Source organism: Schistosoma haematobium, chromosome ZW, assembly GCF_000699445.3.
Source record: "Schistosoma haematobium chromosome ZW, whole genome shotgun sequence".
In the NCBI taxonomy this organism is placed as follows: domain Eukaryota; kingdom Metazoa; phylum Platyhelminthes; class Trematoda; order Strigeidida; family Schistosomatidae; genus Schistosoma; species Schistosoma haematobium.
This window is the reverse complement of record NC_067195.1, coordinates 3,808,862-3,835,785: the sequence shown is the minus strand read 5'-3', so window position 1 is coordinate 3,835,785 and position 26,924 is coordinate 3,808,862. Positions and strand designations below refer to the sequence as shown.

The following is a 26,924-nucleotide window of genomic DNA, read 5'->3' as shown; positions in this document are numbered from 1 at the left end:
ACCCGTCTGGTCGGAAAGACCCTCATTTATATGCTGGTTTGTACACCCATTTTAAATTAGTAACCATAATAAATAACGTATATGAATGTTTCATACAAGAATACCCTATGTTAGACAGAATAAAATGTCATAGGGGATGACGAAACAAATACTATGCTGAGTGATCATGGAGTTGAATCAAACGGGATAAAAACTATAGTGAATAAATCAATCAAATTTTGACCTTTCATCCCGTCATAACACAGCAATAACCTGGATTCCAGACCTGGCCGGTTTCTCTTTCGAGAAGACGAAGTTCACTCCTTACTCGATAAATGAATCGCTGTCAAGAGTGCATATGTTTCATGGAAATGCAAAACATTCCAAATTCTGCGAAAATTTGTTACCGTAGCTTCTTTTTCAATCTGAGCCGGTTTTGTTTGAATGTACTAACACTGTTAGGAAACCCACTTTGGACTTCCGCCATTTTGCTTGTTTGTTGAAGGTGGTTTTTGTTGTTTTAATTACTATTTTAATGTGTTTGGTGATGGGTGGGAGGATCGATTGGTATATGGTTTATCCATGCTTGACGTATTATCATACTAGTGTGCGTCACACGGCCTTGTATGTTTCTGAAGATATACCGTAGCATTCACGATGATTCTTTGTTTGACTTATCTATGTAAGTTATGCGTAACGTTAAGTCGTTACATACCATTCTGAATTATTCGGCTTTGTCTACTTAACTGTCCCTCTGTTAGAAGAGGAGCGTCCCTTCAGATAATTTGCTTGTCTGACTACTCAGTATTCAGGCGTTTATTAGCATGGAATATAAGATTTTATGTTAGGGGATCCCCGTAAAATCGAACAACCTATTATATATGGTTTTATTTTAGCCATTGCTCTCTAGCGTTTACCTTGCGGGGTTTGTATTCCAACCTATTAACATGAAATATAACCTGGTGACTCCCTGGTTTCTCACTAAGTCCGGACCGCTCTTCTGGTTATATAACGTATACCATTATATTATTGTCTCCAGACTCAACCTAATCACTTGCAATAGTTTCCTTCAGACAATGTCGAATAAAAAAGCATGGTTAGAAATCTCATCCTCCGCATACAGAATAACAACCTATGGTTGTTCATGAGTTATCCACCCGGCTTTCTTTGGGGTCCTGATGTTGACATCCAGTCTATTGGGAAAGTCGAGTAGTTCTGTGTAGTATCAAATAACATCTCCAATGGCTTAATATATGTTTAGTGGTGCTATTTTACTTGGTATTAATGCTGCTATGAACTTGTTTGATTTGGAATATTAATTTAATCTTAATGTGACTTCACTATGAACTTACTGAAGAAACCTTATACCTAGTGCAAAGCGTGATCATCATGAGAGTTCTCTTAACTTCGCATTACGGATCATCAGTTTAAGTTGATATTGGCTGGTCAGTTTATGCAGACAGCACATCCTCTAGTGACAGATGTCGGCATCCCACATAGTTGGCTGAGATAAACTTGTCATTAAACCATATCTAAAACTCAGCCAAGTTGATGGAACATCATGGTTATTAGACACTAACAGAGAGTGTTGAGTCGGTATGTCATCGATCTCGAGGGTTTGGTGCTAAAATCCCGGTGAGACTATAACCCCCATACCCATGAGACATAACGATCGATTTTTATTCGTCTTGATAATTTCATCATGAGTCGGTGCACATATGTACCAGATCGTTTGTTTGTAATCTAGATTGACATTAAATGCGACAACTAAAATCCTGGTTTCCAATTAAAATGTGATTTCCAAGGCATGCTGTAGCGAAGTATGCCCTATCACTGCCTCGTATGTCGAGATTTGGTAAATCGGAGTGCAGGGACAGAATTGACTCTTAAACTGACATCGAGAAAGTTGGGCCAGTTTTTAGCCAATCAGTGGACAGATTTCGAGAAATGGCTGGTTAGTTATCGAAATAATTGATCAACAAGTAAAATTAAGGCGCATATAGTGATTTTACGTGCTTTACAAGTTTCTCAAAATTATTTAAAGTTTCTTGATGTTTGGTGCTAACTGGTGGTGCCTTTACACTAAAAGAGGTCACCCATACCGCAGGTGCTTGGGTGTGAACTAACCATAACCACCAAAATTTGATAGCATTCGGTTCTGTTTCCTAACTACTTCACAACTTCAGTGGGATATTTTCCTTATTGGACATAGCTTCTAATCTGGCTCGTAACTTCTTTCATTCTTTTTCTGTTTTCGGAAAAGATTAGTATTACTCTTGACAGCTTTGCTGAGTTTATCAGCGTCGAGTGACAGTAATTGGCTTTACCCTCTCACTTTTTGAAATTAATGGATTGGAATCAACATTCTAGTCTGATTTATTGTCCGTTGTAGTTAGTTCTTTATGCTTCCAGCCAAAGCTTTGTACGATAAAGTGTTCCTGTTTAACTTGCCCATTTTTAAGTGGTTTTATACCTGTTCAATAAGTCTTTGAACTACGGATTTTTACAAACAATAATATTACATACTTTTCTGAGTAAAATTCGTGTACGGGCGATCGTTGAGTGATGCTTAAGTGATACTGAAAACGTCCACCTATTTTCTAGGGCCAAATGAGGGTGATAAATTAGTGTTAAGAATTAGGATTGGGATTTACAGTCGAATATTATTGTTAGGAATTAAATCTTCGGTTTTCATTACTAACTGACACCAGCTATCGTGTCAGAGTGCTATTCGGCCATATGGATGAATGAATTTCGCGCCAAAATCGAAGACTAGTTCGTCCACAAATTCTAGTGTCAGCCTTTCCTGTTCACCAGATTTTATCATATTGGGATGGTTATTATCGGATTGACTGGTAGCATCCATTAACTTTTTCCACATCCCCTAACATTTCTCACCAACAACTGTTGCATCTGGATCTAGATCGACTTCGTTTTACAATGGTCTCCATCCTAGAATCCTGTGAGGCTTGATTGAGGGACCCATATTTATTACATTCTGGCTGAACGTTTAACTTGTTTGATAGAAATCAGAGTATCCTTTAAAATACTTAGTGTCGATCCTTCAGGAACACCAATATCTTTGTCAACAAATGCCCTGGTGCGGCCGAGAGTCCGCTCTCCCTCTCGAAATGCTCTCACATGGCCACGCGTATATCGCCTCTGCCAGGAAAGTCCTACTCACTGCCTTCTCGTGGCATTACTATTGTTTACGAAAATGAGAGAACGAAAAGCGAATGTCCGGCGCTTTAACCGGATTCCAAACCAATGGTGCACATGGGCTCCAGTATCCTGCGGGAAGAAATGGTGTATGAACCAATTGTTGGTCACCGGCTACCATGGGACTGCATCTTCTTACGATGCTCTACTACATTGTGGATCAGACCTTCAGGTCGAAGGCTCGTGGAGTGGCCCCCTAACAAAGCCACCTGCTTCGGTTTGGGTACCCGGTCAGTATCACAGCCCTCACACATTTCGAATGAGATTTGTGTGGCGCATATGTATTTGGTACCTCCTTGTACCAATATCTATGTGTTAAAATAAATAAATAAATAAATAATAAATAGTGAACAACAATGTTCTTACACTTTCAAGAGTTTCCCTGTCGAAAGCGAGTTGATTGCCTCCTGAATCAATCGGCTTGATGAAATAGGAGAATCCACAAAATCATTGAGTTTGGCTTATGATACTGTTTACATCCAGCAAATGCTGCGTCATTACACTTGATAATGACATCTACCATAGTTGTCATCTTGTATCCCATTTTCAGCTGAGGTGGATCGAGTAGATCATCTACGTCACCATAATGGACAACCACAGCCTCCAAGATATGAAATCGTTAAAGTACAATATGTGTTGAGTGGTGACTCACTGGTTAAGGCTTCCGGCTTTCAGCCATCCAGGTTCAAACATTACCCCATCTGTGTCGGCAATTGATTAGTTTCAGTAGCCTTCACACTTACAGTGTGGCTTATACCCATGTATCTGATGAATAAGTCAATAGATTGTCACATTTTAAAATCACTTTGTACTGGATCAGAAGTCATGACAAATATTTTGATGTTTTAAAAATATAAAACCTTGATCACAGATTTAGCATCGTCTCATAATTTCGATTTTTCGAGCTCGTTTTTTTGAGGGATTTTTATCATTTAATTTTTCAGTGACGTTCATACAACTTCGACACCATTGCTATTTCAATTATTTACGGACTTTTCGTGATAAACGATGTAAACATGTTAACCGTTAGTACACAACATTGGTACTCTTCTCTATCGCATGACTAGTTATATTGCTTATTATCAAAAAGTTTGTTCTAGATGTGTTACGCTCGTTAAATGTTTCTTGAACATGGGAAAATATAATTGTGCTTCATTAGTTTTCCTCTCTTTTAAACAGGATATTGTAAACAAACTATGTCAGACCAAATGGTTGATCCTAATGAGCCATCAGCGTACATTGCAAATGCTGATGGTACATACACAGCCATACCGTTCAGTCAGACTGAAGATGGGCAAGTGGTATTGCAACTAAATGAGATGGGTTTGTCCAATGAAGGTGAAGAAATGGTTCTAATTGCTGCTGATGACACAGCGACATTGGAAAGTCTGATTGCTTCGGGTGCTGTTACAGCTATTGCTGCTGAGAATGGAACAGAGTATCTACAGGTAATTTTCCAATATTTTCAATGCATAATACCTTTTAGTTCACAGATCCTGGTATGGAAGGGGCTCAGGTCATCGAGTTACCAGCAGATCAAATGCAACTTTGGGATCCGAATTCTAAAGCATACTATGATGCATCAGGTATAGGACCTGGTTTCGTTGCTTTAACGGGGCAATCTAGTGGTGTCACTTACCGTTGTCCATCTTGTCCAGCTATGTATGCTAATGCTAACGCTTTTACTAAACATATGCGCGAAAAACATTTCGTTAAAGTTTACACATGTCGTCAATGTGAAGAGTTTTTCGAAACTCTCAGTCAGTTATTTCTGCACGCTCGACGCAGTCATGTTGACCCTAAAAAGCCAAAACGAAATCCGGCCAATTTCAAATTTCATTGTGACCAGTGTAACTATATGACGAATAATGGTGGGACAATGGAACATCATAAACGGGCACATACAGGAGAAAAGCCTTTTGTTTGTGATGTTTGCAATAAACGTTTTGCTCAGAAAGCAAATATGAAAACTCATCGAAATCGACATATTCACCGGGACAAGATATTCCGTTGTGACACGTGTAATAAAGCTTTTTCATCTTATGACATTTACCTTGCTCATCTTCGAACAAGAGAACATGAACTTCGGGAACATTTCGCTATGATGGCATCTTCACAGGTGAGCTATATAGTATACATAATAGTATAATTTAACTAGTTGGCTTTAGAGTGTTTGGGTTGTGCAGTTACCTTCGATAGCATATATAACCTGAATAAGCATACAAGAAGCTGCCGTATTGTTCGTACTCTACAAACTAAATTTCGGTGTTTACCATGTAATGCTTATGTCAGTGATGTGGCATCATTGAAAGCTCATGTAAAAGCCCACGAAGGCAGTCAAATCATATCGTGCCCTGTATGTGGTGAACGCGGATTCCCAGGTTTCAATCAACTAAATCATCATATTACAAGGGCTCACGCTTTGAAAGTTAATCGTCGCCACGTTTGTCGTTATTGTGAATCCACTTTCGAGATTAAGAAAGACCTAGATATGCACATTCGAAGTATGCACGCTGAAGAAAGAAACGCTCGTCAATCGAGGGGAGCTGTTGGTCGCCTGAAATGTCGATATAACCATTGTGAATTCACAACAAATTCGATAATGTTGTTAGATCGACATCATGATCAGCATCGACGTCAGGAAGAAGATGGGGAAGATGTTGGACTTGAACTTCCTCCTGCTCGGTACTCATACACAAAACGGAAAAAGCTAAAGTTGTCCAAGCGAAATCGACTTGTTGATGGATACGAAGATGATGAGGATGCAGAGACTGGTGATGGCGAGGGAGATGATGACATGGCTGATGATGAAGATGATACTTATGATGATGTTGGTGTAGATGGTAGTAAGTCTATTTTCTACATGATCAATTTTTTTATCCCTTAATTATTTTATATACATTGTATTATTGATGTGTATCCATAATAACTGTTACCTTAATGTTGTGTTCAAATACGTCTGACATTGTTTACTATGATCTGTTCGCCAATAGCGATACAAGTGATATAACTATCCTTCAAAGGACAGGTATATTGCTTAGAAATCCGTTACGTATTCAAGAATCCAAAATATGATATCTAGTATTCAATTGCACTTGTCTTTGAAGCTTATCCTTCTAATGGTGGGACTCACGGTTAGACTTACAGTTCAAGGTAAAAGTGGTAAATTGGTTAATGAAGTTGTAAGCCTTAATCGACTTAGTCAAGTGTTACAAATTTCTTATTTCACCGGAATGGTAGTTGGGCTTTTGAATCACTCAAATCTCAACTAGTGGGCGTCAGGCTCAAACATTACCTACATACTTCGATTTTGAAAGCTAGGTAGTATCATAGGCTTCGCGTCTAAGTGTAATCTAAAGCTAAACTAAACTAAACTTCGGTACATAGGAAATATCAGTCATAACATGATTTAGTCCTTCTTACTTACTAGCACAGAAGTATATTAGAGAACGTCAAACGTGGCTAGACGAATACATGGTATCAATCACTAGCTATTAGCAGGGGCCGTTCAGAAGGATGAAAATGTTCTGACCACTCCCCTATCAAACAACCGAAACAGTAGTTAGGGACTAAAGGAATATAACTTGAAGTCGATCGAAATTTTCAATACTTTCTCTTGAGTCGGTGTCTTTTTCTTCTATTCACTTGCTTATTTTGCTTTTACAAATTAGTTCTGTATTATCAGCACTATTGTTAATTTTACTTTCTGTTAATATCCTATCGGTTCTTTCAAATGAGATTTAAACACTTCAACCGATATATGGTTTTGCACTAGGTCTGTCCATATGCTTTATGTACTGACTTTTACCGGTATTCCTTTACAATCCATCAATCCAGGAATATTACAATATAAAAATCCTGTTCAAATGTAAGTTCGAAAGGCTAACTCCACAGCTTACAATATCTGTGTATCCAAAATGCTTTTTTTTGAAACCTACGTTAGTTTAGTCTCAGTCCGGTAACATGAATAACCCTCAAATAATGTACATCAAAACCGAGTAGATAAACTTGTACTTGGTAAATAATTTACATTAAATCCCGTTAGGTTTTTATTTATCATCCAGTAACATAAGAACCCCTACTGATTATAAGCAATAACAATTTTGACAGCACACTTTACTGAATCTTTATCTACAATATTCATTTTAGTGTCTCTTGCATATTATGCATTTATTCAATTGTCATATGATCTTTTTAGACGTTACTAGACGTACTATTACTCTTATAAAATCCAATACTCGTAAAGTACAAGGCAATGAAGAATACACTTCAGGTAAGTGTTGATATTTTGATTCGATTCACGAATAAAAATTCTAGGTAGTACAGGTGGTGTTGGTGTTTTAAACGAAAGCAATACAACTAATCGTCGTATGTCTAGAGCACGTCGTCTTCCGGCTTGGTATAAAGATTACGATACTGATTTTGTTATGCATGAAGAAGGTGTAATGGACAGGGAAGAAGTACAAGCTCAACTCCCACCAGGTATAGAATTAGAAGATCCATCTGCTGTAGATAAAGAAGATGTTCCAACAGAGGAGTGGAATATTGTTGTATATGATGATGATGATGACGAAGATGAAGATGAAGATAGTCCTATAGATTATGAAGATGAAGATAGTAATGTCATAAACGATAGTAGTACCTGTGATACTACTGGACTATTAAATGTACATGCTTTTGCATAATTAAGACCCTCCCCCAGTATACAATATATATGTACAGGTTTGAATTAAGTTCATTATCCATCAGAACATGTGTACAGCTCTTTTAATCATAAAATATTTAAATATATGTATAATAAAAGGTTTTATAATTTGACACTTTCTAGTTTTTTATGTCTTTTCTGTTATTATTTCAGAGTATTTATTTACTTCATGTTTATATTTATATATTCCTGTTACAGTTTCTTTGTTATGACTGTTCGTTCTCATTGTATTTGGCACTTAGTTTTCTTTGCATAGAATAAGTAAAACTTTTAGATGTTTATCCTCCTATATTTTTCTTCTATGAATTCATTCTCAGCTAAAATTCATCAGTCATCATATATTTCTCATTAACTTGTGTAATATATATATATATATATAGTGTGTGTGTGTTTTGTACTCCATGAATAAACTGGCAGCATTTATTCAATAGATCTTCGAAAGTTATTATTTGATGGTATAAATTACAAATTATTTAATCTAACAATGATGTCTAATTCAACTACATTTTTCTCCTTAAAAGATACATTTCTCGTAGCATTCGATAGGTTCAGTTTATCAAAAAAATATTGTCGTCACTCGTTTGATAGGTGGCAAGGAGGTGGTTTGTGTTTTCACAAATAAGTTGTTTCTATAGTGTACAGCGCCCATCAAGAATTATTACACTACTACTAGTAGTGGTAGTTTGTATTAAAAAAGCTTGGTTATAGTTAAGGTACTTTAATTAACAGTGTACTCAGCTAATTAGGGTTTAGTTCATCTGTATTTATTGGTTTGTTGTTTAGTCCTGACTGTGCTAATAATTGCTCCATGATTACATTTTAAATTGTCGGCATGTTCTCATTAGGTGAATCAATGTATCGCCCATGTATCCCACTTAGCAGAAAATTGTTTGCACTCCTATCCACCTGATACAACAAAGGATTTTACTTTCATCCTTGTGTTTTTAACTAAATTTGCAAACCTGCGTCATTATTAGCCCTCAGTTAGCATGTTTCGAGCACACTGCCCGTGAGGTATATGAAATTAAAGTATATCTAGAGCTCTTGATGTAGCCTAAAACGCAGGATGATCCTGTGTTTAGTTTCAGTAGGAACTGTAAATATGGATGTTTTTTTGTTTTATTTCAAGATATGATCTCACCATGGTCACTCTTGTATTGGAAGTTGAAGTTACTGCATATTTCCCGCCAGTAGTTTTTGCAGTTTTATCGAAGAATTCATGATTGTCAGTCGAAATTTTATAAGCTGTACTCAGAATTTAACACTGAAATAGACGACGATGAAGGTAATTAAAATCAAAGCATTTTTAAAGGAGTTAGCTTTCTATGGAATAATTTAACTAAAAACTCTAGTCTAATCGTAGTTCACAGGCTACATAATTTATTATTTTATTTTAACACATAGATATTGGTACAAGGAGGTACCAAATACATATGCGCCACACAAATCTCATTCGATATGTGTGTGGGCTGTGATACTGACCGGGTACCCAAACCGAAGCAGGTGGCTTTGTTAGGGGGCCACTCCACGAGCCTTCGACCTGAAGGCCTGATCCACAAGGCAGTGGGGCATCGTAAGGAGATGCAGTCCCATGGTAGCCGGTGACCAACAATTGGTTTCTACGCCATTTGTTCACGCAGGATACTGGAGCCCATGTGCACCATTGGTTTGGAATCCGGTTAAAGCGCCGGACATTCGCTTTTCGTTCTCTCATTTTCGTAAACAACAGTAATGCCACGAGAAGGCAGTGAGTAGGACTTTCCTGGCAGAGGCGATATACGCGTGGCCATGTGAGAGCATTTCGAGATGGAGAGTAAACTCTCCCCACTCTCGGCCATACCAGGGAATTTGGGGGCAGGCTACATAAATATTTAGTCCTCTTAACTATATTTAAACCTGCTACGACATGCTGGTACATGTTAGTAATTTCTGGTCAAATTCATTTGAAATTCTGCTTTCGAAATATTTTCAAGTCGTAATTAAGTAGCTGACAAAAACCTAAGGGGGTAAAATAAAACCGTGTTATCCTACCTAACCTTTTCTTCTCCGTGGGTACTAACTCGTAGTTCGTCGAATGCAACAAGAAATATCTTTTAATTAACAATCTGTAACAGTGTTTGTAGTGAAGAAGATACTATAATGTTAATCAAAATACAAATTTAGTTCTAGTGATGATTGCTTTGATGCTGAGTTCTTTCTATCCGAATAGTGATAGGATGATTGTTTCTTTCTGTGTATAACAACCCTGAAGACTCAAGTGATCTTTTAGATGGTCTTTATGAATTATATTAATGGAGAAGATTGGCTTGGTAGATATTTCTCAAAGTGATGTTTTTTCAATACGTTGGTGATTGCTTGAATTTGGTGGATATAACCAATGGGTTGGTATCTGAAAGTTAGCGTTACTTCAAGATTTCAGCACTGGGAGTGGATCGATTAGGTTTCAAAATAGTTTTCGTATGATTGATAGTAAACCAGACGAAAAATATTACGTAGAAAATTTATCAAGGAAGGATTATTAACAGAAATTATATTTGACTATGAGAGCTCGCTTTCCATATGTGCTTGAAGTGTTTCACGAAGTTGAACTACTTAATCAACAGGTATTAGTTTATGTATTGGCTTATCACTAATAAAAGTGTGACTGTAGATGAGGATGTGTACCCTACTATGGCTGGTGCTTCGACGCGGTAGTCGGGATTGGCTTTTCTGACGATACAGTAGGGCTGTATTGGTTGAGAAACCTGTTTGTTCCAGCAGCATTCCTTCGCCATCTCTTGTTAACCAATTCTAACCTGCTATTCCGCATGTGCGGCTAGTTTTTACGTTATAAGCCTACGAAATATTACTCCTGTAATCGAACCAGGAGGTACATGTTGATGTTCTGAATGTTAGGTTTCACTCCCCGGGACTACAATTCTGTGGTGTTAGCTTATGCTATCTTTGAAACGTATGTGTAGTTATTTCACTATCCATAAAGTGCTTTGAAAGCTAGTTCAACTGATTTTCAATTACTCAGTTTCTTCACGATCTGTCAACATCTTGAATGGTAGATTATAGTCAAGCCTCCAAGACGTACTTAAGTTAGTATTATTTTGTCACATATATTTCCGGAACATTGCTCCTGGATGATGACAGCTGGATTTTTGGTGTTTAGATCAAGTATTATATACTAGGTGAGGACGTGTTAGCTAACGAAGTTGTAAACTTTCATCGACTAAGGTAGTTGGAACATGTGTCACCTACGGTTAACCACAACATACTCTATCTTATACTGGCTAGCATAACAGTAAATGAGGAGAAAGATGTAGGTGACCAAATAAAGACATGACATTAGTCCATAACGTCTTTGACTGTTCATTTAAATAGTATGGACAGATGGGATTTGAAAAGTAATATTTTATAGTTGAAGATGATAAGTAATAAAACAGGATCATATTAGTGTTTTACGTAGTTATTAAGTAAATAAAAGTGGAATATCAGATTAAATACATCAACATAAGTTGTTTTTATGATTGATTGTCCGATTGAAGATTGTTTTACTTAGGGATTTACACATTCACATAGTAAACTTGCACCCATCTCAATCCAATATGCTTGAGGCTTATTTGTTTTCAATGGAACAGCGACTATGAAATTTGTTGACATACCTTAAAGTGAAGCAAAATAACAATGATAAACATGTGATAAATGGATAGATATCATATAAAAACTAATTATGATATTGATCTTAGATGGTTGTAAGGAAATTGGTAGAAATAGGCTCAGTCATTCGAAGCTGTAAACAATAGGGTTCGAATGTGCTAGATCTGAGACTGTCACCTACCAATAGTATTGGAAGATGGTCACGGAATGTCGCAGCTTGGTTGCAGCGAGATATGTAAACAGACCATTGGGTACCGGTTTACTCGTCTGAAGGATAGGCGCTAGCTGCGGTACATAGAGGGCTGTGGGTTTAATCTTCAGTGTGGCTGTTAATGCACAATGTTCTGAAGTCTTACTCTAAAATTAATTGTCTGTTTATTGCTCCCAGATTTTGAAAGATTGTCATGTAAACTATAAAATGTCATTACTAATAGGTAACAAAACATAATATTTTTTTAATTCAGCAAAATAATGGGATTATTATTTGAATTAAAGTAAATTTCACTATGAAATTTACTAAATGATAAAACCAAATATTTGTATGAAACTGATTTATGAACTTTAAAAGTTGACCTGAAGGTCTAATCCACAAGTCAATGGAACAACGTCAGGAGATGCAGTCTCATGGTAGTCGGTGACCAACAGTTGGTTCATACGCCATTTGTTTCCTTAGGATCCTGGAGGTTATGTACACCAATGGTTTGGAATGAGGGTTTTCGAACTCTCCTACGTGGATCCTCCATATCCAATAACCCGTTTATAGCACTGGACCTTCTCTTTTTGTCTCCAATTTCGTAAACAACACCCCTGTCACGAGGATGCAGTGAGTAGGACTTCCCTGGCAGTGATTGTATGCACGTGGCCACTTGAGAGCATTTCGAGAGGGATAGAGAGTTGAATCTCCCCGTTCGGCCGTACCAGGGCATTTGGGGTCTGATTACATTACTTACTCCTGTTACTCTTCTTGGAGCATAGGTCTCCGACCATGATTTTGTCCTTAGCTCTTCTCTCTAGTCGTTGCCAACTGCTATTCATTCTTTTGATGTCTGCTTTCAGTTCCAGTCGCGATGTATTCTTGTCTTTTTGCCTTCAATATTTCACGTTAAGGCTTCTTTTGTACTGCAGTTCAATGATTTTCACAGTGTATGCCCTAGTCACCTCCGGTGGCTTTTTCTAATTTCCTCTTTAGGTGTTAGATAGTTCATTCTGTTCCATAGTAGTTTGTTGCTGTTGGTATCTGGCCAACAAATATGGAGTATCTCGGGTAGACAATTGTTTATAAATACCTGTACTATTTTCGTGATGGTTATGGTAGTTTTCCACGTTTCAGCTCCAAACAGTAGGAGTCTTGACGTTTGTATTGAAAAATGTGATTTCGCTTTTGGCTGACAGTTGTTTTGAGTTCCAGATGTTCTTTAATTGTGGGAATGATACGTTATTCGTTTACAGAAGTTAAATTATCATCGGTTAATACTTAATTATCTGAATCTTGAAGCAGTTGATGCTGATAAGTTTCAGTCTTAATGAGTGCAAGTTTGTCTGTTTAGTAAGTTCCGAATTATAAGAAAATGTCGTCTGAGATTTTATTGGTAGCCAATATCATTTATTATATAATGAGACTAAAAATTGAAGATCGAATTAACCATAAGAGTATCAGAGAATTTCTTGAAGTATAACATTCAGATCAATAAGAAATATATCGACAAAGGTTCAGTTTGTCAACCCTTTAGGGAAGATGTCATTCAATCATAAAATCAAAGGTCAACCGAAGAAGACAATCAACATAAAGGGAAGAACAAATCAATGCAACATAAACCTACGATGATAACAAATTACAAACAAGATCAGAATGAAGTTGTAAAATAAAATGAATTCACTTCTATATGAAATACTGGTTAATGCTGTGATTCAGAAGGACAGTGCAAGTGCCTTAACAAAATTATCCAGCTCAGAGAAAACAACACAACGATACTTAGATATTTAGTAAAAACAGTCCCTAATAACAACTGAGACAGATATACGTGTTATTATAAGTTAATAACAGGTAATATATACATATATAAGAGGCAAATTCAATTTAGATTCAAATAGGATATTCAAGATGAATTATGATGAAAAGTAAAGAGTGTTGAAATTTAAATGTATCTCCAGTGAAACAGTTGTCACTAGTGACTTAGAATGATTGTAGCACTAAATAGCAACTAAACTGAATTCCAAATTGTAATATCGGACACCTGGTTAATGGTCATAGTAACTAGAGTTCATAGAGAGAGAGAGAGAGAGAGAGGTGATGGTCTTGATTTCCATTTCTAAATGGGTTGTGCTTATTCACCTCTGAAGAGTTTCCTATTTGGATTAAACAGTCTACCAATTCTACCTGCTTTTTATTAATACCTTAGATGATATCAATCTGTAACAAATACTATCTACAAATGAAATTGTCCTTAAATAGTAACAATGAAATGTAAAAAAAAACAAAAACAAAAGAGAAAATACCTTAATGTTAAAAACTTACCTGTTGTTGATAATACACCAGCTCTGGCTGCAGTTTTATATAATGGTGCAATATAATCATTTGAATCTGGTATATAATCCATTTCTGGTTTCATATGTATTATTGGCATAATAGATAACATTTCACCTAATATAGAATCAGTTATTTGCATTGTTTTATCATCCCATCTTAAACAAAACAATAGAAGAAAATAAACTAAGAATTTATATCAGATGGGTTTTGTGGAATATTATAGTAATTTCAATGGTTAAGATTATGAGTCAGTTGAAGCTAGACCACCATGGAAAACCTGGAAGCACTGGACGGCCGTTTCATCTCACTGAGTATGGGAATCCTCAGCAGTGCGCATCCTGGGTTCGTGTTAGGGATGCTGAGGAATATACCAATCATTACCATGTTAAGTCCAATGATGTCCTTGGACTCGAAATAAACATTTCCTATTGGCCATTATTTACTTCACTCGTTAAATATTGTACAGATGTTGTTTTCTATTTTTATGGTACGATGTGGTCTGTTTGGTTAGTATATAAATAGAATATGTCTGAAATACAATGATTCATAACTCAGAGGCTGTGACTTGCGTTCTAGACTCAACTGGCTGGGTTAGACAGCGAAGCAGGGCCAATCAGGGCACTAGGTCGTTCACTACGTGTTTTCCGCGTCACTGATTCGATCGATAAATACGCTGCTCCATTTAACCTGCAATCCACACTTTACAACAGTTCGAATCTCGCGGCGGGCGAGGTCGTGGATGCGCACTGCTGAGGAGTCCCACAGTGGAACGAAACGGCCGTCCAGTGCTTTCAGGTTTTCCATGGTGCTTCAACTGACTCATGATCTTAACCATTGAAATTAAGAATTTATAGATGAATAAATAATATTTAAGAAAAGTTATTTCAAGAATATAAAAAGAAGGATATATAATAGAGTAAGTGTTGTATTTTCTAATCTGGATGATACTCACAACATTGATATCATCAATAGAAGGACAAATTTTAATAAAAAGAAAAGGAAATGAGATATCTTTGAATGTGTCTACATAAACATCAATTTGCTGTTAAATTTTACAGTCAGTCAGTCAGTTAGCAACAACGTAAAACTTCCTACGTACGTACATCAGTTCGAGTTGCCATACCATATTAGTACAGAGATATAGTTGTCCATTCAAATCCCGCAGTGGTAAAGGTAGTAAAAGTATAAGCAGTAACCGGAAACATTAGAGTTTGGAGATGTTATTCAAGGAGTATAGTCCAGTGAAATGAAATTGGGAAGAGAAAAATAAAGAGACAAGGAGAATTTAGAATATTAGAATTTGAGAGAACACAAAAAGTGGATACACCTGCGCTATTGCAAACAATTTTGAGCCATGTAATTCAAGGTCTCTAACCATCGGTTGCTATCGTCTCGCGGATCCCAACTAGGTAGTCTACACCTACCAACATAACTCAGTCCACTTATCAGTAACTTAATGGATTTGTGCCATGTTTCGGTCTGGCCACCCCTAGCTCTCTTACAACTTACTCCTATACCATTGAGCATCGTACGTCGAGGCAGTCGGTGGTTGGGGATACGTAACACGTGTCCCAGCCATCTCAACTGATGAAGTTTCACTACTTCATCAATCGATTTGCCATCCTTACCTAGTACCCGTTTCTTAACAACTGAATTACTTCCTCGATGGTCCCAGGATATACGAGCAATGTTTCCAAGATACCTATGATCAAATACTAGTAAACTACAAATATTCTCTACTCTTTCCGTCCATGTTTCACTGCCATAAAGTAGGACAGAACGAACTGCTGCACAGTAAACCCGTCCTTTGTTTGGTAGACGGATATCTCGCCTACGCCATAAATGACGCGAGTTGGCAAAAGCTAGTCGAGCCTTCTGTATTCACGCTGAGATTTCGTCACACACCAGACCACAAGGACTAATAAGACTACCTAGATAAGTGAAGCTGTTGACACGCCCAACTACTTCATTCCCTGTCATTAGTTCGTATGTCGATGCATTTCGAGGGGGAGAATCCCATTCCGAACATGCCTGTATTGTTGTTACAAGATAAACCTGATTATATCATAACATATTATTCTTTTTGTTCACTTTAGTGCTGTTTTTTCTTATTTCTGTCAGATTGTCGTCTCTATAAAATTAAAAACTTAAAAGTAGGATAAATTTGACTTGGCTTGTATTTTTAAAATGTTCTAAATTACCATCGAATAGCTGTTCATTGTTATGTAACTGTCAATATCTCTCCCTAATTAAATTATTGCCTTCAGTTGGGATCATGAATAGATCAATGCTAGACAACCATTGAGAACCTGGAAGTATTGGACGTCTGTTTCATTCTAATACGGAACTCTTCAGCAGCGCGCATCCGTGATTTTGCACACGGGATCGTTTGTTCAAATTAAGATTGTTTTTAGAGGTAGGTTTATGAATTTTAACACATAGCTAAGTTGACTACAAGTTTAGGTTGACTGTTATTTTGAAAGTTTAGCATATATCATTTGTATTAACCTTTTGATGATAGATTATTTCCTCTTAGTTACAGTAATACGTTTAGTTGATGAGGTTGTGAATCTTCATCGACTGAGATGGTTGGGCCACGTGTTACGTATGCCCGAACACCGATTACCACGACGTGCAATGCTAACCGGTGTTCGGGATGGTTGGGAGAAAATTATGGGCGGTCAAACCAAAACGTGGCACCAGTGCTTGAAGACACTAACTTCTGGTCTGAACCATATTGATAGATGCAGACTACTTGACTGGGGTCCGCGTGACTGTCGTAACCAATGGTTGGAGACTCTTGGTGACATGGCTCAGAATCGATCACAATGGCGTCGGTGTATACACTCTCTGTCTTCTCTTAAACAAAGAGGTTAAAATCGCTTCATGTCTTTCTTTCTACGAACTAATTCTTTCTTCCTATACTATGTCCTTATATACAATCTTTCTTTTATGTATTACCACCTCTGAATTAACTATTTTTATGAATTCGGTGTCCATCTTGTTGTGTTAATGAGGTATGGCAACTTGGACCAATGCATAAATGTGCCTGGTCCTACGTTGTAGCTGACTGACTGAATGAAGACGTTTAGATGGCTATCGTTTTGTATTATTAAAAAAATATCAAAATGGACGTTGATCTAGTGATCATTCAGTGAATTGCAACTAATTGAATATCATTAGACAAATCCATGATATCAGTCTACTGTGGATAACTAAGCGAAAGTCAATACTAACATGGATACTAAAAAACAACATAAATAAATCAAGCCTAATGATTAGGGCTAGTAAAATAATCAACTAGGCTAGTTATCTCTGACGATTTTATTACACATTCCATTTTAACATATGCCAATATCAACTTTTGTCTTTTGTATTAAATGAGATTATCGTTTCGTATTAATATTCATAGTTTCTTCAACAATTAAGAAGAAATCATTAGAAGGACGGATGATGGCTAGCAGTGGGATCCAGGACGCGCATTCCATCTAACTTGGGACTTGTAAGATGGATGTATCTGCATTGCAGAGTTGATGTCCATTCCGGGACTCAAACCCAGTACCATTCGCTTTAAACGCTACCACGTTACCCATTCAGTTATTGAGTTTTGATAGCCACTTACTTGTGCAACGGGGTGAAGTTTAAATTCATTTTGTGATGTTTTTATCTTCCACCTGATGTTAAGGAATGCGATTGATCAGTATCTTATTGGTATATGTATATCCTGTGTGTATTGCCTCGATGGCGAGACTCTCATCTATAGACGAGCCAATCAGAAGCGTTTGAGAGGTTTCAAGGTCATGGCGCCAACTTCAGTACTTATTGCTAACGTACGATCGGTTCATAGAGAATTTTGTACAAATAACAAATAAAGCGGCGAGACTATAATTTGTGGACGAATCAATCAGGTATAAGATAATAGATCTCGGATTTTAACGCGAAAGCCTTTCATCCATTTGGCTAAATAAATTTCTGACATTATAGTTGATGTCAGTTCGTGATGAAAACCCTACATATACTTCCTAACTAAGGCAAATTATGACAATTATTGCGAACTGGATAATAAAAGCACCAGTAACACTGGCTGCAACCAGGTAGTACAATATATACGGATGATTGGAGAGCGTACGGACTCCTACATAGGCTTGGTTATGTGCATCGTGTCGTTATCCACCCAACAACCGGAGTGCACATAAACAATATTGAAGCTATGTGGTCAAGTTTGAAAGAGTTTTTGAGACTTTATCATGGCTCCAGAGGTCGACTATTCTGTAGCCATATGGATGATTTCCTCTACTGCATGCAATACGATATTAGAACCACTGAACCTCTTTCTAGCCTTGATAAGTTTTTGAACCACGTATAAGAAGTGTATCCAGTTTATTTCCTTGGTTTTGTATAACATATTTTTACTCTATACTGACTGTTTGCTGATTGGCTAGGATTTCTCAAGTTCACTTAAGATTCATTCAAAGATCATTCATAAACTATAGTCTCACCTCTTCGATATTGCCTTAAGTCATAAACATTCTAAGCAAAGACCTGATCAATTCTAGTCTTAAACATCAATAGTAGGAAGATTTAAACAGTTAAGAAAAATCATATTATAAATATTTACCTGAAACCATCCATAAATAATCCATGTACAAGTACACCATCTTTTGGTTTATTTATCATTTTATCAACTTCTAATATTTCACCTAAACGAAGTTTTGATATAGCTATAGAAATTTCTTCTTGATTACGATAATATGGTAAAACATTGAAATGAAATGTTAAATGATCAATTGGATAGTTATATTTTCGTGCATAATTTTGTAAAATTCCAGTTAGAAAACCTAGAATAAATGAAAATGAAATAATATGTATGTTACATTTGACATTTATTCCTCAGCAGTGTTTATCTACGACCCCACCTAGAGAGAGTCGAACCCAGGACCCATCAGTCTCATGCACGAATGACTAACCTTTAGACCACTGAGCCAGCCGGTATCCAATAGTGTTAATGTCTAACTTCAACCAATTCATGAAGTTGCACCACCGTACACCATTATCTTCAGTGAGTTGATATCTCACAACAGACCTGATTGAACTCCATTGTTCACGGCTTCTCACTAGAACCACAGGAAATATCTCTTGAAGTCAGTCACCAGTGAGCGGATGATTATTATCAGGTTTTATTTGGAGATTGTAGTAATTTCAATAGTTGAGATCATGAGTCAATTAAAGCTAGACCTAGAAGCACTGGACGGCCATTTTGTTTTATTGTGGGACTTCTCAGAAGTGTACATCTATGACCTCGCCTTGAGAGATTCGAACCGAGGACTCATCAGTCTCATTGAGCCGGCATCCAATAATATTAATGTCTAACTTCAACTAATCTACAAAATTGAGTGACACATCCATGATTGTCTTCAGTGAGTTGCTATTTCACAATAGATCCGGTTGAACTCCACTGGTCACTACTTCTCATTAGAGCTTTAGGAATTATCTCTTGAAGCCAGTCACTAGTGAGCTTATGTTGATTAATATCAGAGGGAGTTTTTGTGGTTATTATAGTAATTTTAATAGTTGAAATCATGAGTAGTGGATGCACATTGATGAGGAGTTCTATTATAGGACGAAATGACCATCCAGTGCTCATTATCTTAACTATTAAAAAGACATATGTTTGTGAACTGGACTTCAAATTATAGCCAAATTTTATAGGAGTAGATATATACTACTTCGGTCGATTTAAAGAAAGTTGATGGATTGGACTTTTAATTTGTGAATTAATGATAACAAATATTGCTGGAATGAAATTTTACATTTACTAATATCATCATAGTGTCAGTTCAAATATGAATCGATTAAAATAAATTCAAGAAGTTGTGAAAAAACAAAACATGTTACGGTGTATGTTACTGATGTCGACAGATATAAGTAGTATGTATCATCCATCAATCATAAGTGAAATATACCTGGAGGCAAAAGGTTAAGAAGATCGAAAAGAAGAGAACGAGAACAGAGAATGATTGGTGTAGAGATGAAGGATCAAACAAGTCTGAAACAATTAAGGGATATTTTGCAAATGTAGTATTTACTGTATGATTTTCACAGTTTACTAAGAGATTCTGTAATTTTACACTAAAATACATTCGATTTTCCCCACTTGTGTTCTCATTCTTTTCAATGGTACTGAACAATAGGAATATTGAAGATTAGTCTGAACAATAATTTATGAATAACCTTTGAGCAATACCAAAATGATCTTGAAAATGTTCACCTCGGGTTACAAACCAGTATAGGGAATTAGAATTATGATTTACAATTCATGGTTAAGATTAAGAATTAGATTTAGGATTTTCATTACGAAATGAATATCAGCTATAATGTCGAAATAATATTTAGTTAAATGAGTGTATGAATTTTGCGCTAAAATTCGAGACCTTTTATCTTTAAATCTGATTGGTTCATCCATAAATTATCGTCTCGCCGATTTATTTGTTTATATCATCATGTATTATGCATGTTACTAAGACAGGATTATGTAAATGATCTGATTTTTCAGTTAGTCTTATGTATACCTTGAGGGGGGGAGGGAACAATTATTATTCTCTTCATGTTCAAGATAAAAATATTAATATCAGATGGGTTTTGTGGATATTATAGTAATTTCAATGGTTAAGGTCATGAGTCAGTTGAAGCTAGACCATTATTTAAATCCTGGAAGCACTGGACAGTCGTTTCATCTTACTTAGTATGGGACTCCTCAGCAGTGCGCATTCACTGTTAGGTCCTGTATTCAAATCTCGCGAGGCGGGATCGTGAATGCGCACTGATGAGGAGTCCCACAGTAGGACGAAACGGCCGTCCAGTGCTTTCAGGTTTTCCATGGTGGTCTAGCTTCAACTGACTCATGATTTTAACCATTGAAATTACTATAATATTCACAAAACCCATATGATATTAATCAACATTTTCTCACTAATGACTGGTTTCAAGAGATATATCCTGAAGTTCTAGTGAGAAGCAGTGACCAGTGGAATTCAACCAGGTCTGTTGTGAGATAGTAACTCACTGAAGACAATGGTGGGTGTGTCCCTCAATTTTGTAGATTAGTTGAAGTTAGACATTAACACTGTTGGATGCTGACTGGCTCAGTGGTCTAGTGGTTAAGTGCTCACACGGGACTGATAGGTCCTGGATTCGAATCTCGCGAGGCGGGATTGTCGATGCGCAGTGCCGAGGAGTTCAATACTAGGACGAAATGGCCGTCTAGTGCTTCCAGGTTTTCCATAATAGTCTAGCTTCAACTGACTCATTATCTTAACCATTGAAATAAAAATATTACTTATACTCGAAATGGTAGAGAAGATTACTGATACACTTTTTGTTGGTTTTAGGTGTTATCAACAATCTATGGAGATAATGATAAAAGTTCTTACGTAATCATTGTGTTGTGAAATCATTGAATCAAGAAACTACGGTAAAACTAATTCACTTTGTTAAACAGCTCCAACGATGATAAATTGTGCAGTACAATGAGTGGAATCTTGTATATGTGTACTGAATAATAAATGCACTAAGAGATACTACTTGTCAATGTTTATTTCTTTCATGATTTTCATTTTCAGTAATTATTCTGTTGTATTCAATATTGAAATTGTAATTTAAAGGTAAATTGCTATGTTTGTGGTGATCAAGAGTTCAAATTATTTACAAACTGAACGAAGACTGTGTGATACAATGACCAAATAAGTTAACTATTCTGATACATTCCATCCCCATTAAATAGAGAGAGAAGTCGAGGTTCAGGAGAGGGAAAGTGTATTCCACAAGCAACCAGAAGCACAAATCAAGGTTCTGGGTTTGAATCCCGGTAGCAGGATCGTGAATGTTCACTGTTGAGGAGTCCCATACTAGGACGAGACGGCCATTCAGTACTTTCAGGTTTTCTATGGTGGTCTAGCTTTAAGTGACTCATGAATTCAACTATTAAATTACTAAAATCTCCATAAAACTCCCTTCTGATAATAAATACTTTCATATGATGGATATTGATGGGTTCGCCCTACTATCTACTACACTATCAAAGTACCTTTACAAATGTTGAGAATTTGGACAGATTAATCCTATATGAAATACTACTACTTATGAGCTATATACTTGCCGTTTTTATTGTCAATTCTATCATACATCATTTCAGTAAGTCTTTTTTTCACATGACATTCAAACAAAACGAGATTGTTGAAATGGATTAATATTATGCCGGTGATTGTTGAGGTTATAAACCAGCTTCCAACTGAAGAGAAAATTAGCAAAAGACGGTGAAAATGGATAGGACACACATTACGGAAATCATCAAACTGCATCACGAGACAAGCGCTAACTTGGAATCCTGAAGGGAAGCAGAAAAGAGGAAGGCCAAAGAACATATTACGTCGGGAAATAGAAGCAGATATAAAGAGGATGAATAACTACTGGAAAGGATTGCCCAGGACAGGGTTGGATGGAGAGTGCTGATGAGCGGCCTATGCTCCTCCACAAGGGTTAACAGGCATAAGTAAGTAAGATTGCTGAGGTTATATTGAATTGCCCATAATATGGTAAATTTTGGTAGTCGGTTCTGACTAATCAACGCAATATTCAGTCAAAATATTCACAATATGTAACGACAATTTCATAGTTTTTAAAAGTGATCACTTTAAGTTTCCATAGTGATTACTATCATAAGAAATGAAGAAATTAACCAAATGAAAAGCTAAAGATAAGGACAAGAGAAAATAACTGCAATATGGATGATGATAGAAATGATTAAACATGGAACTGATAGTCTTGAGATTAGATTGAAATTCAAAATTGAAATGAAGCCCAAAATTTATTGATCATATCTACGCAGTTATAAAAGATTTCAAGTCACATTACATAGAATCACCAAATATTGACTACAAGTAATCATGTGAACCCTGAATTGGGGAGTTTAATCTCTTGACTACAACAGTTGGAGCTAGATTTTTCAGACAAAAGATTGAAACATAAATTCACGGAAGTGTTTTTGAATAATTGCACTAACCTAACATTTCTAATCAATATAAATCAATTTAGCATACATTTTTATGATCCATATATATCAGAAGGGGTTTTGTGGAGATTGTGGTAATTTCAATAGTTGAGATCATGAGTCAATTGAAGTTAGACCTGAAAGCACTGGACAGCTGTTCTTCCTATTGTGGAACTCCTTAGCAATGCACATCCACGACCGCGCCCCGCGGGACTCGAACCCAGGACGCATCAGTCTCACGCGTGGATGCTTAACGTCTAGACCACTGAGCCAGCCGGTATCCAATAATGTTAGTGTCTAACTTCAACTAATCCGCGAAAATGAGCGACGCATCCACCATTGTCATCAGTGAGTTACTATCTCACAAGTGACCCAGGTTTTCCGTGGTGGTCAAGCTTCAACTATTGAAATCCATATATATATTCTATATTTTAGTTTCACATACACATACATCGATACATTCAGTTACAACTTCACTGGAAAAACAAAAAAATATATTTACCTTGAGGAAAAAAGAATCCAGATATCCAAAATGAAAGAGGTTTTCCTCTAATCATCCATGTGTTAATAAAATCACAACGTAGTACTAAATCTTTTATCCAACTACCTAATGGTTTTAAACTTGGATATGATTTAGATGACCAAATTTCTGGTACAGAATTTTGTAAAAATGCCGTGTATACACCTTCCAAATCTTCTGACATAACAATAAAACCTTTAATTGCTTTTTGAAGTTGTTTCAAAGAATTCTAAAGAATAAAAAAACTACTATCAGTATAGGATTGTGGAGAATGGTGAGTTTAGATTAACATTATGAATGGGTCAATGTGGGATTACCATTGAAAACCTAGAAGCATTGGATAGTCGTTTCATTCTAATATGGAACTCCTTAGCAGTGCGAATCCACAACACCGCATGCGGGACTCGAGTCAAGTACTTTTAGTCTTTCAGGTTTTCAATGGTGATCTAATATCGATCCATTCATGATATTAATCTAAAATAAAAAAATTATTATCAATGAATGAAATACGAAACAATGGCCACAACTATATTAATAGATCGGAACAGATTAGTACCTAACTAATAGTCAACGACTTGGTAACTAAGTACGCCATCATGTACTCAGAACTTGAGTCATACTTTATATGTTTGTTTGTTCATGTGCCGCTGTTCACATAGAACTAGTTGGAGTGAATTTTGAACAATGTAGATCATTAGTTGAAAGTTGAATGTTTTAACTGTAATACTTTTATTGTAATTCATCTAGTTCCATAAGGACATTTCTGTGTAATTAAACATATCTTGTTGATTTGATTAGTTGATTTTTATGATTTGTTGTTTAAAACAAACTTTTAATGTGGAGGTAATGACAGTTGAGATCATGAAACTGGTCAATTCAATTTTATATAAATATATCCTTTTCTCCGCAAAGCTTAAATGTATGAAGGAAATGTTAGTTTAACAAGTTGATCCTTCATTGATGAACAGAATATGTCATAAATGAACTATCTATCTGTTATTCAAAGTTACTTATATTATAAGAAATCTAAGGAAGTAAGTACAGTGTAACTCAATATATTACAAGAAAGCTTCATTAATTGAATTAAAGTCAAAATATATAGTCAAATTTGTAACTTTAGACTGTATTGTTAGCTCTAAGCAAAGATGAATAGTGACTAGCAGTGGAATCCAGTTCGACGCGTGTTTCATCCTCTTTGGGACTCGTCAGCTGGATGTATCTGCATCTCAGAGTTGATGTTTACTCTGGCACTTCAGCCCAGTACCGTTCTCTTCAAACGCCATCACCTTATCCACTTAGCTACTTAGTCTTGATATCCACTTGGTTGTGCAATGGCGTGAAGTTATATTCACTTGGTGTTGTTTACTTGTATCTTCCTGTTGTTATTTAGGACTTCAATTAATCAGTCTCTTGTTGGCATATGTGCATCCTGTGAGGACTGCCTCGATATCGCCCGAAGTCACAAGCTTTATAAGTAAAAATGGATAATAGCTAGCAATGAAATCCAGGATACAGGTCTCATCTTATTTGGGACTGGTCAGCTGGATGTACCTGTATCTTAGAGTTGGTATTCACTCGTGGAGGGTCTCGAACTCAATACCATTCGCGTTATCCACTTAGCTACTGAGTCCTAAAGCGTTTGAAGCGAACGGTATTGGGTTCGAGTCCCAGAGTGAACATCAACCCGGAGATGCAGGCACATCTGGCTGACGAGTCCTAAATAGGATGAAACACGCATCGAACTGGATTTCACCGCTAGACACTATCCATCTTTGCTTATCATATCAATTATAATTATTCAACTTATATATATATATATATATGTATATACGTACTTTGATAATTTTTAATAGTTTGTTAAATCGATCAATTTCTTGAGTCAGTACAGTAGTCAATGAATCTATCCGACCTTTACTATCCGTATCAAATAAATCTGGACGTGCATCTTCAATATTAATTTTTTCTGGTAATTTTTTCAATATTGAATCAGCTTGTTCATAAACCATATCATCATTTGTTTTCCCTGTACTCATTGTATTTGTACGTGGTTGAACATTAAGAATAACAGATAATAGATTATTTGTTTCCTGAAGCTTTTATTAATAATTTGTTGAGAATAGAAAACAAAAAAGAAACAGAATTATAAACTATAATGTTAAAATGATAATTGTTTATGTTGACAATGTAGAGTGAACATTGACTCAGTCAGCCAGCTACAACGTAGCATCAGACACATATATGCAGTGGTCCAAGTTGTTATACCTCATTAGCACAACAAGATGAACACCAAATTCATAGAAGCAGTTACTTCAATGGTAGTAATATATAAAAGAAAGATCGGGTTTAAAGCCTCTGCCACGGAAGTCCTACTCACTGACTTCTCGTGGCATTACTGTTGTTTAAGAAATTGGGAGGACGAAAAGCGAATGTCCGGAACTTTAACCCTCTAGTGGACATCGAGAGTCCACCTAGGGGAGTTGGAAAACCATGATTCCAAGCCAATGGTGTACATGGGCTCCATTATCCTGATGGAACAAATAGCGTATGCACCTATTGTTGGTCACCGACTACCATAAGACTGCACCCCTTTACATTGCTCCACTGCCTTGTTGATCAGACCTTTAGGTTGGAGGCTATGGGTGTGGCCCCCTAAGAAAACCTCCTGTTTCGGTTTGAGCAGCCGAAAAGTATCCCAGCCTTCACACAAATCGAATGATTTGTGTGGCTCATATCTATTCGGTGCCTCCTTGTACCAATGTTGATGTTTTTAATTAATTAAATATAGCACAGGAAGAAGGAATTAGTTGGTAGAAACAAAGATATAATGCAATTTCATAGTTTAAAAGAAGACAAAGAGTGTATACATCTAAGCTATTGTGATCGATTCTGAGCCATGTCACCCACAGTCTCCAGCCACTGGGTACGATAGTCACACGGACCCCAAGCAAGTAGTCTGCATCTACCAACATGGCTAAGACTAGAAGTTAGTGACCTCAAGCACTGGTGCCACATTTTGGTTTGGCCGCCCATAATTTTCTCCCAACCATCTGCAACACTAGTCAAGATTGCGTGTTGTAGTAAACGGTGTTCAGGCATACGTAACACGTGGCCCAACCATCTCAGTCAATGAGAATTTACAACCTCGTCAACTGATTCCCTATCATCCCCTAATACCTTGCGTAAAGTTTTTAAAAACATTGTTAAGATACAATATGCTGATATTCTATGAAATAATGTACCATCACTGCAGAACATGTTTAAGGTCTCTAATCCAAAACCCGAG

At 36.6% G+C, this 26,924-nt stretch overlaps 2 protein-coding genes across 2 annotated transcripts in view; one reads left to right on the top strand and one right to left on the bottom strand.

The window, feature by feature from the left end:
• Positions 1-221: 221 nt before the first annotated feature.
• Positions 222-9,593, top strand: MS3_00002607 (uncharacterized protein). Its single transcript, XM_051210207.1, has 5 exons — positions 222-4,646; positions 4,685-5,317; positions 5,357-6,044; positions 7,397-7,471; positions 7,516-9,593. Exons 1-5 carry the CDS (start codon positions 4,395-4,397, stop codon positions 7,881-7,883), a joined length of 2,016 nt encoding a protein of 671 aa, XP_051070178.1. The 5' UTR covers positions 222-4,394; the 3' UTR covers positions 7,884-9,593.
• A 1,853-nt stretch (positions 9,594-11,446) lies between these two features.
• The window catches only part of DNAH6_2 (Dynein heavy chain 6, axonemal), a gene marked incomplete at both ends in the record, with an annotated part of 45,747 nt that continues 30,269 nt past the window's right edge, over positions 11,447-26,924 (bottom strand). The window contains 5 exons of the mRNA XM_051218641.1: positions 11,447-11,553; positions 14,064-14,230; positions 18,694-18,913; positions 23,624-23,870; positions 25,477-25,734. Coding sequence (XP_051070177.1) covers positions 11,447-11,553; positions 14,064-14,230; positions 18,694-18,913; positions 23,624-23,870; positions 25,477-25,734 — 999 coding nt within the window. The remainder of the gene's footprint in view (positions 11,554-14,063; positions 14,231-18,693; positions 18,914-23,623; positions 23,871-25,476; positions 25,735-26,924) is intronic.

Bases quoted from the DNA above. Each gene is read 5' to 3' on its own strand.
- MS3_00002607 (XM_051210207.1), top strand. From the start codon at position 4,395: ATGTCAGACCAAATGGTTGATCCTAATGAGCCATCAGCGTACATTGCA. The intron at 4,647-4,684 runs GTAATTTTCCAA...AATACCTTTTAG, and splicing joins ATGGAACAGAGTATCTACAG to TTCACAGATCCTGGTATGGA. The intron at 7,472-7,515 runs GTAAGTGTTGAT...TAAAAATTCTAG, and splicing joins CAATGAAGAATACACTTCAG to GTAGTACAGGTGGTGTTGGT.